The sequence below is a fragment of the Coturnix japonica genome, chromosome 2 (assembly GCF_001577835.2).
Source record: "Coturnix japonica isolate 7356 chromosome 2, Coturnix japonica 2.1, whole genome shotgun sequence".
NCBI lineage: Eukaryota > Metazoa > Chordata > Aves > Galliformes > Phasianidae > Coturnix > Coturnix japonica.
Window position 1 is genome coordinate 47,621,946 of NC_029517.1, and position 19,537 is coordinate 47,641,482.

The 19,537-nt window shown below is 37.6% G+C and overlaps 1 protein-coding gene across 3 annotated transcripts in view; it reads right to left on the minus strand.

Annotated features, from left to right (window-relative positions):
• Positions 1-19,537, minus strand: part of FHOD3 (formin homology 2 domain containing 3) — a 354,796-nt gene that overhangs the window by 14,332 nt on the left and 320,927 nt on the right. For 2 of the 3 annotated variants that reach the window (XM_015854311.2, XM_015854310.2), the window contains 4 exons: positions 17,636-17,826; positions 15,751-15,943; positions 7,560-7,731; positions 5,226-5,387 (listed from right to left, as the gene is read on the minus strand). In XM_015854311.2, the coding sequence (XP_015709797.1) occupies positions 5,226-5,387; positions 7,560-7,731; positions 15,751-15,943; positions 17,636-17,826 (718 nt within the window). Of the gene's footprint in view, positions 1-5,225; positions 5,388-7,559; positions 7,732-10,421; positions 10,446-15,750; positions 15,944-17,635; positions 17,827-19,537 lie in introns of all 3 variants that reach the window. The other variant, XM_015854309.2, reaches the window with a different exon arrangement.

Below are 19,537 nucleotides of genomic sequence, written 5' to 3' on the forward strand. Positions count from 1 at the left end.
AAGCCGTCATGGAGGTGTTCAAGGCCAAGTTGGATGTGGCCCTGGGTAGCTTGGTCTAGTATTAGATATGGAGGTTGGTGGCCCTGCCTGTGGCAGGGTATTGGAACTTGATGATCCTTGGGGTCCCTTCCAACCCTAACCATTCTATGATTCTATCCCTCTCCTGTCTCTTTTCTAAACATCACAAATAATATCGATCAAGTCTTTTCATTCAAATATTGGATTCTGATTCAATTTTCTGCTCCAAACTGATTTCTCCAATACATAAAATCTAAGAGAAACCAGAGTGCACATAAAAAGAGTGAGATAAAAGCTATGTTTGGGAAAAACTACCCTCTGGCAGAATACAGTGTAACCACCGCTAGAATATGTGGTACTTACTGTCAGATATTAGTCACACCTGGGTCCTATATTATGACCATTCAGGGTAAGATGAAGATCCAAATGAGTATAATGCTGTATAGTCATCTTTAACGACCTATCTCCTTGGAGCAGTTATCTGAAATTATTTGTTGGAAAGAACACAATAGGATCCTCACTCTTTGTCAAATGCCTTGACTTTAGGGAGCCAGGAAATACATTTTCAAGTATGAAATACCTGCTGGTACTAATAATACTAATACTAATAATTAATTCATAAAGGGAGAATATACAGGTTTGTGTTTCAGTCTAGTTGCCTTATGGGAATTGCATTTTGAATGATGATATGATATCTTTATGATAAACTGTGGCTTAGCGAGCATTTCAGTAAGGTAATGAATCCACGGGAGTTTTTCTTTGTCCTTTTTCAGAGCTCTGACCTGGTCATTCACAGAGGTCAGAAATCCACTCTGTCTGGCTCAGTGTTTCCAAGTATAATGCTCCATAAGCAAAGGTTAGTTTGAATACTTTCTGAATGCTGGCTCACTCCTAAAAAAAACGGAGTATGATCTTTGTGATGCTGAGTTATGGGAATTATATCACACTCCTGACACAGATCTGTCTAGTCAGTTGGAACAAACAGAAAGATGTCCAGGCTACTCCACAAAAACTTAATCCTGAGACAATGATTTTATGCTAGGAGATGGATGCTGTAAATAAACAGCCATGTCTAGAAGGGAAACAGCATCAACTTCCTACTTGTCCAGCAATGGTGTTTGTTTTTTTTTTCCAGTTCATTTAAGTAAAGTCTTCTATGGATGATACTCTATGTCTTTACATGTCTTCTGTTGTATCAAAGCTTCCATGGTTAGAATAATTTTGCTTTTTTTTTCCCCCAGATAGATAAAATTTGCACAGAGGCTGTTCATGAATTTCTATTTAGGAACAGCCCTAGTCTTTGTACAAGTTGTTTCTTACTTCACTGCTTGTAATCTACACAGCAAATTCTGCTTACATACTTTGCATTCATCTTCCTTTTTTTCTTTTTTTCCAATTCAGACCCATTTGAACTAAATGAATAAGCTCCATTCTTTACAGTTGCTTTTTTGAAATATCGGTGCTATCTCATATAGAGGATTTCATTTTTGGCCCCCAGTTCCATTTTATAAGTTGCTAAAATTAACTTTATCAATTATATTCATTGGAATTTGAACTATAAAATAGACCGATTCTTAAAATTTCCTTATTTCATCTTTCCTTTGCACTCATTGTTTGTTATGGCATCATTTGTAAAGGTCATCTTAACCTGGCAGAAGATACAGACAATCCAAATTATATTATTGTTTTATTTCTCTGCTAAGTAGAACCGCTCCCTGTTGTTATAAAAACTTCTCTCACAGAAAGCTTCCCTCAGTCTTCCAGAATGGGAACAATATATTTTGCAGCCTAATTTTCATTTCATGCTTTTAAAACACACTAACTGGTATCTCTAGAAGCTGGAGTCTGTTGCTGACACATCAGAGCGAAAAAACGGAAGAATCTTCCCATGGCAACTTGCCTTGAAGCTGTCTTTGAATGACCACCTCCAGGGGTGAAAGAGCATTTCAACTGTGGCTCATTCACTCCCGCAGCTCTCTGTCGAGGCTTCTAATGAAATAATACAACTGTAATGCTGTTTTTGCATATATAACACCACTCAAATACAGTAGGTAGGTCACTGAACACCCATCATGAGGCAATGACTTCCAGTTGGTTATTGTATTTCTAAATGTCAGATTTTATCTTTAAAAACCTTCAGTGTATAGATGTCCAGAACAGAATAAATCTTCCCTCGGCAGATCACCACAGGAACTCGGACATCATGTATTTACCATGTACGTTAGCTTTCATTAGTTCATTTCAGCCCCTGCTGAACAAATCCCTTCCTACCAGTTCTCAGTCAGATTCAGTTACATCTGGTATTATCAGTCACCCTTTGTATCTTCAACTAGCACATAAAGATATTTCCATCTGTCTTTGGATTACTCACTGCCTTATTCCTCCTCCCAAATTAAGGTTCTGCTGATTGCCTTGAGTGTTTAAATTTTTTCACATCATTAAGATCTAATTAAGCTTTCTGCATAGCAGATACAGTCACAATGCTCAACAAAGACAAAAGATAAAACTGTTAAGTGAATGTTACCAAAATAGCCAATTTTTCTAACTGCAATTATTTACTGAACTTAACTGAACCTTTTCCACATTCCTATTTCTGTTTTCCCCTAACCGACTATACTTGACTATCACTTTTTACTTCATATTTTTGTGTCTTTGTCTACAGCAAAAAACCCTTGCCCATCTGAAAGTTTTACCTAAACCCCAGCAAACACATGCAGTGCACACAAATCTTCTGGGTTTCCAATTTTGCTGAAGGCATAGAATTTATCCCAGTTTCATTAAAAACAGGTGAATTTTAAGTGAGCCTCAGAGATTTTCAGTTACGCACTGAAAACAATTAGATACATGGTATATAATGCACAGAAAAAAACATTCAACTGAGTTTCACTTTGATGAGACTAAATACTCTTCTCAAGATGAAAAGATGTATATGGGACCCTGGAGACCGAACCTGGTGAACCAAACTGAACAGAGATTTGAGTCTCTTAGCTCTGCCAATAACAAATACTGTGGCATCTGCAAATCCTAATAGTGAAACTATGACTAAAATTTCATAGAATCACAGAATCATAGAATCACAAGGTTGGAAATGAGCTACAAGACCATCTAGTCCAACCATCTTCCCTTTACCATACCTAAACCGTATCTCCTAGCTCCCTATCCAGATGCCTTTTGAACACTGCCAGGGATGGCGACTCCACCACCTCCCTGGGCAGGCCATTCCAGTGCCTGACCACTCTCTGAGAGAAAAAGTTCCTTCTTCTGTCCAGTCTAAACCTCATCTGATTCAACGTGTGGCCATTTCCTGGAGTCCAGTTTGTTGCCTGGCAGAAGAGGCCAAGCCCCTCCTCACCACAACCTCCCTTTAGGAAGTTGTGGAGTGCAATGATGTCTCCCTCGTTTACTTTATTACATGCAGGACTTGTGTTATATTTCTACTAGGGAGATTTTCTGCTTATTTAACTCACATTCTGCATTGACAAGGGCTGATCTCTGCTCTTTTCTGGAGCTGCCATGTTATCAGTCCAGCTGAGTGCATTTTAGAGTTAAACTACTCAATTTTTTAGTTACTCAGGTACACCAGCTACTACCACATATTTCATTTATGAAAACAGATGCTAATCTGCTGAACTTCATGTTTGTTTTGAAACTGCCTTTTAATCCATTTTAAAGCCTCATCCAGATCTTGAAGAACAAACAAGCAAAAGAGCTGGAGTCTATCATGATTAATTACTGCGGAAATCAGTTGCAGCCTAAACATTTAGTGAATGCTTAATCCCTGTTACTGTTTGCACTGAGTAAGTGCAAAAGCCAGCTCTGTAGAAAAATAGATACTATTTTTATTATCACTTTTTTTTTTTTTTTTTTTTTTTTTTTAAATTCAGCAAGTGCTTCCTTGGGAAAAAGATGCACAGTATAAGCAGAAATCAGACTTTTTAGTGCGTGTGCACAAAGACAAGGTTGCTAACAGATGAAATAACTTAGAATAGGAAAAAACATAGAGATAGGCAAACACACAGGAGGTTTATTTCATATGCACAAGCCAACTGGGGCAGTCAGCATGTGCAGAGCACCAGAACTGTGTGGGGAAGTGGGGAGCAGCAGAAGGTGATGCCATGAGTGGTACGGCACAGTGCATGACAAAGGGTAAGGTGGATAATCCAGTGTCAGCTCATTTCATTTGCTGAAAGTCTGCCTCATCTATCAAGCATCCACTTTGAATTTACTCTTGCCACATGCAGAAGTTCTTTTCTTAGCATGTTGGTGAAAGTGAATATGCTTTCAGCACATGCTAGTTTATAGCAATCAACTACCGCTTATATCAAATGGTTTCAATCAACAGCTTTGTTAGAGCAACTCCAAAAATAAAAGAAGTTCTGTGTGATTTTTCACTCACTGTTGTTGACTTCTCTTTGTCCTAACTTCCCAGAAATGCTAAAAAGATGGATGGAAAGGTAGTCAAAAAGCCACATTTGGTGAATGACATTTAAGACCAAATTCTTATATCCTTTGGGTACTTATCCATCTCACAGTAATGACAGTAGTCCCTGCACGTAAGGAAAAAAAACTCAAGAGATCATAGCCTCTTAAACATTGCATTTTTTAAAGCATGAAATCAAATTGTTTAAACTAGCATGCCACAGCTCTGCCCTGTAGTCACACTACAACATTAGACCATTTTATAAATGTGTGACCTTTTCTTCCCAGGGGCTTCTCCTCAACCATTTTGCAATCAAACAGCACTAGACATTTTGCTTTACAGGGCAGCAAAAGGATGATATACAACATGAAAGATTTTTTAAAAGATGAAATCTTCCAAATTATGTCTTGCTTATGAATAAATTCAGCTTACAGACAGAACTATTAATCTTTATGCCACTTCACAGTACCTTATGGTATTTAAGCGAGTCTCAGTTTGAAGTCCTGATCTAACTACTTTTGTTTTGAATAAGTACTGTCATCAGAGAAGCCCTAAAGCACCATAAAACATTCTTCTGTTGCTGCTACAGACATCAGAATTTCTCTAGAAGATAGTCACCCACTGTGCACAACACTGTTGAAACAACTGTAGGAGACATATATCCCAATCATAAGTATACTACCAAGGTACTACCAGCGCATGTCTGCAATAGTAGAAGACAAATTTAATCACCAAGATACATAAATGTTTGCTCTTTTTCTGATAACTTTAATAACCATTTACTCACATGACTTCCTATTTGCTCGTGACCGCTTTCTCTCTCTAGGCACCGCTCGCTGGCTTGGCACTTGTGTGGCGGACTTTACAATGCGATCCATGATCTCATCTGCTGCATCATCCGTTGCATTAGGCGAATCGTCATTGCCAGCATTCCATGAACCGATACGGCCTGGAAAAGTCCAGCAAATATACTTAGGGAAAAGACAAGAAGAGCCTCTTGCATCACTTTGGATTCAGAATTGGCTTTCTGGAGAATTGAAGCAGGCAGCTCAGTCACTGCTACTTCAAACCGGCCAAAGGAGAAGAATCTGCCTATTGGAGAATATTTTAAAATAATAACCTAGACTCTCTGCTGTATCAGCAAACAATGTAGAGCTCAAATGCAATTACAACTTTCTACTCCTTTTAGTCTCAGAGTATTATTCATGACCATACAACTGGCAAATGTCTGCTACAGACTGTGTAGCTGAAGTGTTGTGTGGCCATGTCTGTCTCTGCTCCAATTACACAAAGACTGGAAGACAGAACATATGTTATAAACTGATTCAAATCGCCAAGACAGGTCCTTTTTACTAAAAGAGGAGAACAATCTCTTTTAAAACATCTGTATCACAGTATACAGAAAGGAGAAAAACATAGCGTCTGACATGTCTAGTTGTCCCTTTCACAAGAGACAATCCACGTCCTCAATACATATGTGTCCTGGCACAACTGCACATACTCTGCTGTGAGCAGAAAAGCAAGAGTTGCTGGCAAGCTGAAAAGCTAAATAAGCAATTTTGGTTAAAGCCGCAGATAGAAAGCCATGTCTTTGAATGCAAGGATCTGGCACTCCTTACTCCAAAGAGCTGTGTCAGACACATCTTTTGGTTCCTTCACAACAGACTACTGTTCCACATGCTTTTTCTTTTTTGAATGATTTGAAGGCTAGTATGTAGTGAGAACACTGACAGCAAGCTTTGCAAAGGAATGGGTGTGTTAGAACTGCAAACAGAAGTCACTGGCAAGACTACTCCATTTTACATTTCTGATGTCAATAAACAACAGCTTTGATTAGCACTTTGTTCTGCTGCTTTTCTCCTGGCTCTCAGCAAGAGCATTTCCATTATGATAGTGCTCCTGACAAACTTCTGTCTGGCTCACCCTTCCTCTGCCTCTGCTATTCTTCAGGGGAATGCAAGCTGACTTTCATTATCAGGACACACTGCTTGTTAGCAGTCAGTGGATTACTTCAGCTGTTCTACTTGTACAGAGCAACTTAAATTATTTCATCTTTTTACTTTAGCTAGTTGGCTTGCTTCTGAAACTGGAGCAGTGAAACCTAATTAAACAGAATCATGGTTTAAAACCTTAATAAATGCCCATAGTGGTGAATGCTCTGGATAAGGTATTAGTGACACCAAAAAGAAGGAAGAAAATGTAAGATATCTAGATATAATGGAAAAGAAATATGAAAACAGAAAGCTATGAACTTAAATGTTGGTGTATTCCCCAATGCTTCAGTAGCATCTCCCGGGTAGTATTTGTATAGGAGGGCATAAGGTGGAGACAAAAAAAAAATAAATTGGTGATCTCAGTCTCTGCAAAATGATTTAGCAACAAGGAAGTGGTTTAGTGGCTGCTCTTCTGAAGAGGTACACTGGTGAATCACGTCTTGGACAAAAAGCAAAGGTATCTTATTGCCAAGAATGGCTGTATCATTGAACTCTTCTGTCAGAGAATCAGGTGTTGGAAACAAAGGAATGGGTCAGGTTTTCACTTCCTCTGTGTCAGCTTTCAGAAGTCACTTATGCTGACACTAGAAACAGCATAGCACTGTGGACCTCAGAGAAGGAGGTTGGGACAGCAGGAAGGCATAGGCCAGTCCACAGCAGTTTTTCATGTCCCTAGACCCCTCTTAGTCCAGTAGCTCTGCTGCTAATCGAAGAACCTGTCTTTTTCTTGTCCCCTTTTTCTCTCCTATTGCTCATAAAATGCTACATGGCTCTTTCTCTTTGAGTTGCTACTTTCATTTTCTTCTGCTCAAAACCAGGAGAAAATAACACCATGTATATACCATTTTGGTTTCATAATGAAAACAGGAATAGAAACTGGAGTGTGAGTAAGCAGTGAAGCTGCTGAGGCAGAGGATAGAACTTTGCTGCTCTGTGCTCACACCACCCTCCAGCAATATTTTGTCTATATGCTCATGTTCCAAATTGCCACCTCCAGTGTGCAAATACTACTGGGGTTTTCACCTCCCTTTCTGACCCTTCCTGCCATTGTTTCTCCTATGCTTAGGCCACCCAGAAGCTGCAGTACCACTACTGAAGATGGCTAACAGGAAACTGCCAGCACTTACCCCTGCTGACCCGGCTGCGAGTGCGAACCCCCAGCGCTGTGGTGCTCTCCCCACTAACAGAGGAGGTCTTCAGTACAGCCTTCATGTTCTCATGCTCTGCGGCATCCTCAGCATATTGCAGGCCTTGGGGCTGGACTGGGGAGGAGGGTGAGGTGCTGGAGAACTTGCCAGACTGTGGAAGGAAAGAAGATTTGTTTTTTTTAACTAAAAAGAGTACAGACAACAGGTCAGCGTCCAGGTGATGACTTGTAAGAGGGGAAGCCTAAATCCTTGTCCTTGCAGATCATAGAATGGTTTGAGTTGGAAGGATCTTTCTAAAGTTCGTCTAGTTCAGCTCCCCTGCAATGAACACCTACAGTCAGATCATGGTGCTCAGAACCCCCTCCAGCCTCACCTTTAGTGTCTCCAGGGACATGACAGCTACTACCACTCCCAACAACCTGTTCCAGTGCCTCAGCCATCCTAATCATAAAACACTTCTTCCTCATCTCCAATCTATATCTCCCCTATTTTAGTTTGAAACCACCTCCCCTTGTTTTACCGCAACAGACCCTGCTAAAGAGTCTGTCCCCTTCTGTTCCCTTCTTTCCTATAGCCCCTTGATGTGGTTTTATCCTTTGCCATAACCTTTCACTACCAAGGAAGGACTGTTAGAGCAATCTGGGAACACAGGGGTCTCTGGTCTGCCTCTCTGCATTGCTACACAGAGAACTCTCAAACTGCTCAAAAACACTGACATGTGCAGTAAACTTAAAATACATTGCCAGTAATGCTGAAAAAATCCCCGGTCCACAAACACCCAGCCAAATTATTTCATGGCCAAAACACAAAAATTGCTGTCAGCAGTTAGGAGAACAAACAAAACCTTAGAGAGATTTTGGAATCTGCCCTCTGCTTGCCCAGCCCACCCGTGACTTCGCTGTCACCACAACAATGTTAACAACAGCAACTGGATTAGCTACATACAACAGCTCCATCAGCCACTAAAAACTATCATGAAGAATTGCAGCCAGGTGAACAATGGCAGGAATGGACGCTTTCAGAGGAGAACAGGGGCTTGCATCACTGTGCGTTGGAAGCAGAAGCACTTTGCTGCTCTCCTCCTCCAGCTTCTGCCTGAAAAAGGCTGCAACAGTGGTAATCACTCCGTTACTCTCATCTTCAGAAAGACTACAGCATGTCTGAAATACAGTCCTAAACATGGAAGCGACAGGCTCTCATCAGCAAACAGACATCAATAGATAATAATGCCCCTTGGTGCTTTCAGTCCTATCAGTTTTCAGAAACTGAAATTTGTTTTCCTTTTCCTTTTAATCTTTCTTATTCCTACAGATCCAGCACAGATAAAAAGGAAGGTGTGCTGCATTCTGTTCCTCCTCTGCATACTAAACAACATTACTTATTAACTTGACGGTATCAAGCCAGTCAGCTACAGCAGTGCAGACCTCAGAGTCCTTCCTTCGGAGAACAGTAAACTGGAAGAAAAGGTTCAGCCCTACTTTTAGAGCTTTGATTGAGTCCCCTGGGCTGTTAGGCTGCAAACTGAAAATATTTCATCTGGAAACCACCAACAGGATCATTCTATTCTAACATAATGACTTTTTGGGGTAGGACAGCAAGCTGAGTAGCAAAACAATAATCCCTACAAGGCACTAAGCTAAATATAACAGTGTGATATTTATTTTTAATACTGAGAAGTTTGTTTTGTTTTTAAAGTACTAGCTTGGAAAATTTTGATGTGGAAGATGTGCAAGTGCTAGAATACCATGTGCAATTAATAGACAAAAAAAAAAAATTAGAAACTTCTATGAAAGTACATATAGTTTTTGCCTTTAAGAATACTAACTTCTATACAATTGGTTGTAAATCTAATCAATACTGCCTTAGGAAAAGTAAAAAGATAATGACTTCAGATAACCATTAGTATTCACACGTGTTAGTCAAACTCTGGTATAAAAAGTCGGTTTCTGTAATTTTCTTTCTGCAGCCCAATCTATACAGTATAAACCATCAACAGGGAGAAGTGACACAGCCAGGAGATTTAGTTTAACTTACTAAACTTTCAAACATTGATGTAGATTAATGCCCAAGCCTCAGCCTCTTGAGCAAATAAGTGATATTTTGAAACACTGAGCTTTAAGCCACATTGTTTATGTTCAGAGCCTGATGCTGAACAAAAAATGCACTGCACAACAGATGCTCTGCAAAGCAATAAACTGGTTTATTATGAATATAACCAGTACTTTATAGTTCTTGAATTATTTATTCACTCCTCAGTTCATTTTTAACATCATCTTCAGGAGGAATTCATGATAAATTATGAACTATGCCATAGCTAGCCTCTATGGTGAATCAATTACCTTGTTCACATTTCATATGGCAAAGATAACCATTAAAATTTACTTTGCATCCATATATCCCTATGCTTTTAAACAATTTATAAAATAGGAATAGTTGGACACAAACAGCTTAATAATGGTTATGAAATTATCATGAAAATCCCTAATGCAAATAAACTGATGATCCTTACAACATTTAGATCACTGACTACTTTGCAGTTTAGCAGACAGATGCTAAAAGAAAACAAATAATGAAACTTTAAATTATTATGTCCTCAGATCAAATCAATCTCAATCAATATCAATAGGGATATCCCTATTCAAGAGAGCAGGTATGCATATGGTTAAAGCTGACTGCAAAAATGCACCCTTATGATAGAGCCAAAAAGCTATGAGAAAAGTGTCATGGTTTGTAGTTCCATTTGAGAAGATGAGTTGAGCAGTCCACAATATCTGAGTTAGAAGTTAGATGTCACAGCACGCAGGGGACATGGGAATGACATGCTCTTTCCAAGAACCATACCTCAGTGTCCTCTTCTTCATCAGTCTGCCATCGGAGACAAAGGACAGGGCAGAGAAGGACAAACAGGAAGATTTAGGAAGGACAGCATGATCAAACCATGACAAAGTAAGAGGTAACCATGGTACTGTTTATACAATTATAGGAGGCCATAAAAATACAAAGCATATAAGGAATTCATTCCTTAGGCAATCGACTGGCTAATGTCTTCCAATTAATGCAATACATAAACAGAACAGACTGTCACTGACAGTTGGATAAGATTTCCTGTTTTTTCTTAGAGTATTTATGAACTGAAATTATTCCTCTAAGCCATCATACTTCTCTCTCTCCCTGAAGTCATACCGTTGCTTGACATTATTTTTCCCCTTGAGGAAACAGAGCGATAGGAAGGACTCTCCTTTTTTCATCTCTGTTCAGATCACAGAGGTCCTGCTAGCCTTCTCCCAGTGCAGAGGTCAGTTTCTAGGTGATTCCCCATTCACTACACCTCAGTGCTTGCTTAAAATCCCTTTTAAGCTGTTTTTTTTTTTCTCTTTTTCTTTTTCTTTTTCTTTTTCTTTTTCTTTTTCTTTTTCTTTTTCTTTTTCTTTTTCTTTTTCTTTTTCTTTTTCTTTTTCTTTTTCTTTNTTTTTCTTTTTCTTTTTCTTTTTCTTTTTCTTTTTCTTTTTCTTTTTCTTTTTCTTTTTCTTTTTCTTTTTCTTTTTCCTTTCCTTTTTCTTTTTCTTTTTCCTTTTTCTTTTTCTTTTTCCTTTTTCTTTTTTTTTTTTTTCCCCTCCCCCCAAGTTCAAGTTCTAATTGAATGGAGTGCTAAAATCAAGTACTCTTTGACAAAGACTACAAGTCTTTGAATATGTGCTTAAAGTTCTTCAGTAGCTGCCTGATACCATATCCTGGGAATTAAAGACATGTAATTATTACATCCTTTGCCATTCCGGGCTTTCTCTCCTGGTGACAGCAGGCATGTGTAACTATTCAGATAGTTACACTACATAAAAGATAATTGGCATATCAAAATATTATAGTACACAGAGCGTTCTTGAATCTGGAAGTTACAGGGAATTAGGAAATATTTTTCTTTACCGTGATGTAAAAACCCACTTAGATGTTTCCACAAGTGAAACAGTTTCTGAAGAATCTGGGCTGCTTGTTTTGATAAGTTTCATTCAGACCTACAAATCTGATGCATCTTTTTAACCTGTGGGTTTTATTTTGTTTCTTTAAAGGAAGCATTCCACCAATTTTCTTCCCTCCTTTGTGTTACTAATACATATTTTTGACCTTATCTCCATCTCAACTATGATTTCTGTCTGGGATTGATACATTTTGTTCCAGAAACATTCATCATTAAAAGTGAAAGCCTGGTTTACTTTGGCCCTCAGCTTAGTTTCAGCACAATCTCCGTAAGAAGATTAGCTGTGAGAGTGCAGTGCAGCATATTAACATTACTTTTTAAGGGTATGTTTTATTCAAAGCATGAGATGCCTATTTTGCTTAGGACACAGTGGCACTGACAGTTAGACAAGCAGATATTTTGCAGAGGGACCTTGGCAGGTATGTGGAGGGGAGGAGGAAGGGAGGGAGTCACACAGTAAAACAATTCATCTGAAGAAGGCCACTTCACTTTCTGGCTTAAATTAGAAACAGAAAGGAGAAGAACGGGAAGCAAGAACATGCTTGTGTTCTAATCCACATGTAAACGTACCTAATAAATAAAAAGCAGGAGAGCAAATTAAGCTAAAAAACATGCAGAAGGCACTGAAGGAAAGGTGCAAGAGCAGAATACATACATTACAAAGAACGTGCTCCAGACCAAAATGAATTGTTATCTCAAGCCAGATTTTTACAGGGAAAGTCCCAGATGCTGGCTTTCCTATCTGTTTAGTATAGCTAGAAGGGATTTATTTGCAAAGGACTTATATTAAGGGCAATGTACTCCTCCCATTGCTAGTTTCCAGGGCACTGCCATTCTCATCCTCACACCTCCAACTGCTGCTTGACACCCAAAGTTGTTCAGAAGTTCATGGTACCCTTCATGTTTCCTTATCTGGAGAGCCATTTGCCCCTAGTAAATACTGGCAACAGGAAAAAGTAGCAAAATGAATAAAACTTTAGTTTCAGGAAAGGAATCTGCTCTCATTCCACATTCTACCTTCCCTTCTCATTCCACATTCTACCTTCCATCTTCATTTCAATATTATACATACACTGAGAAATGTGAATAAATTGGGATAATTTTGACAGATGTACCTCCTGAAGGAATAAGGTGTAAATTTTGAGAAAAAAGGTTACTTGATTCTTTTGTCATCCACTGTGTTGCAAGATAGTTTTTGGATATCTTCTCCCTTCCTTCTTCTCTCTCTCCCTTCCTACCTCCCAGTTTTCCACTAGGCTAGTATTTGTATGTGCTGGATTTACCATTGAAAAATATTTCTATTATATGGCAATTTTGGAATTGAGACTCTTAAGCATCATAAAAAGCAGAGCTTCATAAACCTGGGAGATGGATGCTTATATTACCTACTATTACTAAAAAACATTCTAAGGCTCAGACTCAGAACTATAATTCCATTTCTTATCTCTTTTGCTCGCTTATTATTTCTAGTTGCCTGAACTGAGTGACGGCCGTCACTGGCTCAAGTCAGATACAAGTGACACAGAGTAGGCAACTTTCCTGTGAAACTGTGACGACTTGCTCTTCTCTTTTCCCCTCTCCTTGTTCTCCCTCTCTCTCCTGCAGGCACATTTCACTGAGATTTGAACTGACAGTGCCTGGTCTGTTTCAACTATCAGAGAACATGTAAAGATCTCTGTCGTAAAATGCTAAAAGATGAAAAATGTGCCTTTTTCTTAGCTCTATACCCTGTGAGCAGTTGCTGAAGCTGATGAAAGCTCTTCGTGAATGGAGCCAGCAGACTCTCCAAGTGCCAGTACCCCTCTGCCTTCCAAGTCTGCAGGGGGCCAACGAATCAGAGATGTGCCTTTGTGTTAAGGACTGGGGTGGTTCTGGCTCACTGCTTTTCATTTTTGCTAAAATCTTTCTTCTGCCTGAAAACAATGTACTAAAGGGCAGGATCCTAAGGAAACTTTTAGAAGGACACTGAGGTAAATAACAGATAATCACAGATAAATATTTAAAATTTCAGGTCCATATTCTTATTAGCACTAGTTTCTACATAGAACTTCTTTCAAATGTCAAAATCTAAAATTCCTTCTCTGTGTTTTCTCACTAATTCAACACACTGTCAGTGAATTACTGATATACTTTCCCTTCCCAATGTAAATAGTAAGTAAGAAAAACAGAAAGAGCTACAAAGCACAGCCAACACAATACTACAATAAGACTCTTGTTTTCATCACTCTGCGCACAAATATTCTTCCATACTTCCATCTCTAAAATTTGTTTTGAGGAAGATTTGACTTTGAAGTTGTCAAAGGAACCTGGAACGTAGTTTTAATTCTTTTTTAATAGGTTTTGCAATCAAATGAATGGTTATTGAGGCCATACCACTGGGCTACAGAATTAGTATTTTAGTAAGTCCTGAAATAACCATATGGCTACATGAAGAACTGAAGACAAAAAATGTTCCCTTTCAGTGGACCTGGAAGAATTAGGTGCGATATCACCTGTCAGATGGCATTTAATTGCCAAATCTCAATGTAATATTGAGCTCTAAACAGTACTCATTCTGGGTAAAGCCTAACTTCCTCTTTTTCAGTCAACAGCCTTGCTTTTCACTTATTAGCTATCAATCCTCACCCTTTTTCTAGTTTCAAAGGCTACTTTCTTTCTGATTCCTGATCCTAACTTCCAGTGGTCTCACCTCCTTTTTTTTTCCCTATCACATTATCTGCAGGTATAGGACTTAGAAAAACTCCTCAGTTATGTTGCAGCCAATTTTCCTGGATATGCGATATAGAAACACTATGCTATATACTAAAAAAACAGGAACTCCTTTATATTCTACTACTCTTTAAATTAGTAAAAACCATTGAAGTTACCTGAGGAAAAGAAAACTTTTATTTATTAATATATCTGATGATATATTAATATATCATGATGATATATATTAAAGAGACTCCTCTAGAATACCGTAGAAAGACTGGAAAGCAAGTGAAGAAAATTATCTCAGTTCCTCAGTGGTAGTTTTGAAAGTTTGTGTGACTGTATTATGCCCTTCATGTAAAATTAAAATCCCTTCCTTAACCTGAGGCTAGACCAAAAGGAAAATCTTTGGAGATAATAACACAGGTTTAACATTCCTTGTAGATGGGGCAGATATCCAGACTTAAAGAGGATATTGCCAGGAAAGATTTACAAATGATTGTGAGTCAACGGATTAAAAATAATCTTTATTTATATCAATCTCAATGCATACACATTTTTTGACCTAAGTTGCTGGACTCATAAAACTCCAATCAGCTTTAGGCCTTTTCCTGCCAAAGGCAGAGGTAGCTTCATATGCAATGAGCTACTCTCATCTAATTGAGACTCCAGATTTGGATTTTGAGACAGTTGGAAACTTTTATTAAGTACTGGCACTTCTTAAAAGTTTATTTGGATTGAGTTAAACTACATCAACTTAAAAAAGATAAAAACCAAGGGTTTTTTTTTTTATTTTTATTTTTTAATTTTAATTTTTTTAATACTTACCATGCTGACAAAAATACTCTTTCTAAAGATTTCTTTTATGAGAATGCAAAAATCCTTTCAGCAAAGCTTGCAGGTAACATCTATGGTGTACATAAATTTGTCAGGTTTTTCAGAATCTCATTGAAGTCTGTTATAATAAAATTCTCTGGTTTGTGCTTTAAAGGTAAGAAGAAATATTTTTGAGTGGGCTTATATGTATATACTCAAAAAAATACGTCAAATACTAAGATTAAAGGCAATATGCATCGGGATATTCAAAAAGATGTGGAAAAAAAAATCCTTTTAAAATTCAGTTGTAATCACTTAAATGGTTACAGTGGTCCATCATTTGTGATCTTCTGATGCCCTCAACCAGCAGCCTAATTCTACAGTTTTCTTTTGTCTTTTTGTATTCTGTCTGGTTAGGTACACAGAACTCCTGGTGTGCCCTAGAGATTCTGTGCACTGTTTTAGCAACACACAGAGATATTCTTTTTGGATGCATTAGCTGGGTTTGTTCTCATTCTATAAACTAGTACAAAGCAAAACACATTCATTCTCAAAGATAGAAGCTGTTATTTTCAGCAGAAGAACTCCCTAATAATAATAATAATAAAGGTTAGCAACATTTCATACACAACATTCAGTGAAATACTGTTTTAAAAATTGATGCTCTGGGAGATGTACTTTGCTACTTACATCTGTGATCATTTTTCCTCTGGTCTTGTTTCTTTCCCTGTGGTTAGCTCGTTTCTGTTTTTGCTGCAGGACTCGTTCCCTGGTAGTGCGGTATTCCAGAGCAAATTCACTAATAATTTTACAGAACTTATTGATGTTGACTTCACGTATTGCATAGGGAGGATGGCCCATAAATAACAAAAATGAGTGAAACCTGAAAAAGAATGAGTTTATGAATGCAGAGGAAAAAAACCCCTTTATTTATAGTTTCTAGGAAAAACAGCAACATTTCATTGAATTCATTTACTTATTTATTAGCTCCCATAATTTCATTTGTGCTACAAAATTTTTACGAATTCTTTGCATAACATTGTTATGCTTTATAATTAAAAACATAAACGTGTAGTCTATAACTTCACCCCAGTCCAATTTCCCAGGCTGATGCAGGAGATAAGATTTTTATGGAACTCCATCTACTTTATATGACTAATTTGGCATGTGAACAACCAACTTCATTTCAGTTGTAGAAAAAAGTATTTATTTTCAATTATATTTATTTGTATTAGGCAACTTCAAAGAGGCTGTTATGATGTTGGATAAAGTCTAGACAAGAAGAACGCAGATTTACAGGCTAGCAAACACAAGAAGAAAAGAGTTTCTGTTTCATAAAAATGTCCACAGTTATATTATCACCCGAATACTTTACTTTTCACAGTTTTACCAGTTCCATGGCATTCAGAACATTCACACTACTGGCAACTTTTACTAATGCTTTTATTTTCCATTACTTACAATCGCACACTGGATGTTTAGAAATGCATGTGAATCTCCCTAACTGCAACTGTATCCCCAGTGATAAAAGTTTTCCCAACCCTAGAAAGACACAGTTTCACAAAAACATTTCTGGAGAAGTTTATAGCATTCGTTGCAGTACATAATGTGAAGAACTTAGCATTTTTTATTATTATTTGTACAATGCGTACACAACAGGAGATTGGTGAATCCACTTTCCTTTCTTCTAAAAGCAGGATTTCTGCTTACGTATGACATGAAAAAAGAAGTCATTATGAAAACAAAAGAAGAGCTAAATTAAATTCTCAGTTTGTAAATCCACAAATTTGGAATTACTTGGAATCCAGATCCTAATTTTTACCTAAGCAGTAAGGAAAGTCTCCAGAAAATGGAAACTCTCTCAAAATTTGATTAATAAACTGTAGGGAAGTAGTTAAATTAATCAGATGACACAAACTCATATAGCTAATAAAATATAGCATTTTCTCACAAATCTGAGAAAAAACCTCTAGGTTTATCATGGAATTATCATATATATATATATATGTACATCACAGAGCACTAAATTTAGCTCAAACTCCATTGGATGAAACTAAATCCTACAAGTTCTAATGAAAGGAATTTTAAATTCCATCTTCAGATATAGGCACAAAACACATTGTAATACATCTTGTAGATAGGGATGGTGCTGATTATAGAATAACTCATGGCATAGGACTCCTTTCAGCTTACACTTATGACATATTTGTCATTAGAACTTCAGTACTGTGCTATTATGTATTCTTGTTAACCAGACAGCAAGCTGATTCCCCACCATTTCTGAAGGACAGAAAACAAAGAACTTAGTCAAATAGTTGCTAGCGTTTGGGGATTAGGAGTCCAAGGGCCCAATTACTGCACATTGGCAACAAATGATTACCTGGATCAGTGCATCTTTTGATCAGAAATGCAGGAACTTTCTTGAGTGAGGATATTTCTGAAACAGCTGTCAGTGAGAATTTATGCACCATATACACACAGTTTAGACATTTATTAAAATCATATTTGTCATAATTCATAATTTTAGCGAGTTAATTATTGCCAAGATTGTGCTGCCTCCAGCCTAATTGTGTACCTGTTAATTATTCTTCTATGAACAATCTTCAGGATTATGATTCTTTCTGCACAGTCCTTGAGGAACTCAGACATTTTTTGTTTTAGAGTTGGCTTCATTTCATGCTTTGCTATAGCTTTAAGGTGATCCCAAGATGCTTTGCACCGTCTTTCCATCTGACACAAGTTTTCCTGGAGTTGTTCAAAGTCAACCTAATAAAGAAAAAAATAAAGAATATTTAACACTTCAACAAAAAATCATTTTGGTAACATATTTGGACATCTGGACAGTTCAATTCATGTAAAAGGATAATATTTGTTCAGATTATAAATTACTACTTAATAATCAATGAAATCATATAATCACAAAATTGAGTTGGAAGGGACCCTTAAGGGTCATCCAGGCCAGCTCCCCTGCAATGAACAGTGACATCTACAGCAGATCAGGGTGCTCATAGCCCTGTCCAGCCTGAAATCTCTCTCCGTTGTACTTAATCTACATACGGAATACTGGTATGGAAAAGTGAAATAAAATATATATTCTCATGTACAAATATTTTTAGTTTTGGTCTTGGAGCCCTAGCACCTCCAGAAAGTACATCAAAACACTGTGATGTACTTTTTTCCCTGCTAAAATCTTCACAACTACATGACCCAGTAAGTTCTGTTGAGGCAACATAAAACTTTATCTCTCCTTTTCTTAATCTTTTTCTCTGCTACCCATAGCTTTTCATACCATGCTTGTTGCTCACTGTATTCTCCAGCCAACACTTTACTAGTTTAGAAAGCACTTGGATATATTCCTTTTATTGCGACCTGACTTCTAATCACAAAATTCAGAGGCTAGATTTTTTTTTAAAGTGTTATTCAAAGCTAGTGCTATTTAATGATCTCAGCACTACCTTTCATCCCTTGATATACAGTGTGAATTTTTTAGCTTCTAACATGATTATATAATGTCTTTGAAACCCATCAACACAGTTAAAATAAACGATTGCATCCTACAGTAACGGTCATCAGGACAGAAGCCAACACATTCCATGGAAGGTGAAAGAGAGGCTTTCCTTTACTCATCATCCAAAAAAGGGGTTCAGATCACAATGGGTTACAGAAGTCACTCAGGATGTGTTGCTAACAACTGGAGAAAGTGCTTTAATTACCCAGACACAGCAGACAAGTGTATGAAATCAACAAATTTGTAAAGTAAAACTACTCAGCACATTCTTAAATTCTGAGAAAGGAAAAATGTATTTTATAATGCCACTTCACAGTTCAGATGAACTCAAGCTATAAAACGCAGATTTAGCTGTCAGATTCCAAACACATCAGTTTGAAATGTTACAATCCGGAACTCCAGTTAATTCCTTAATGCTGAATGAAAATCAGTGACAGAGACAGCTTTTAGTTCACTTCAGACTGAACTACAAGTGGCTGTGCTCAAATGGGAGTGTATTTTCCTATCTGTGCTAAAAGCTATTCATGACTGCAAAAGAAATTAGCCTTGGAAACCAGCTATTTCAATTCTGGAAAAGTCTGGATTAAAATCTGTTCAGCTGAGATGAATACCTAATGGAGATAAGTCTCAATGTAAGTTTTCTTGTTTTTATTTTAAGTCCCAATACCTAATACTGGTTCCAACATCACATCATACAGAATGAAGTTTTTATCAGTATGTAGCACTCACTGTTGAGATCTATGCTAAGTACAGCCATAAGAAAGCCATTATGATTAAAAATCTCCTGGTATTGATTGTATTTTTTTCTTGCCATGATTTACAAAGTGATGATTTTATCCTCATCACAAGGAAATAAAAACATCCTTTGATCCATTCTGCTATTCAGAAAAGCCCTGCAGGCGGAGCAGCTGTGGGTTTTTTGTTTTCTTTAGCATATCAGTGTGCACACACACACACATATTTAAAGTC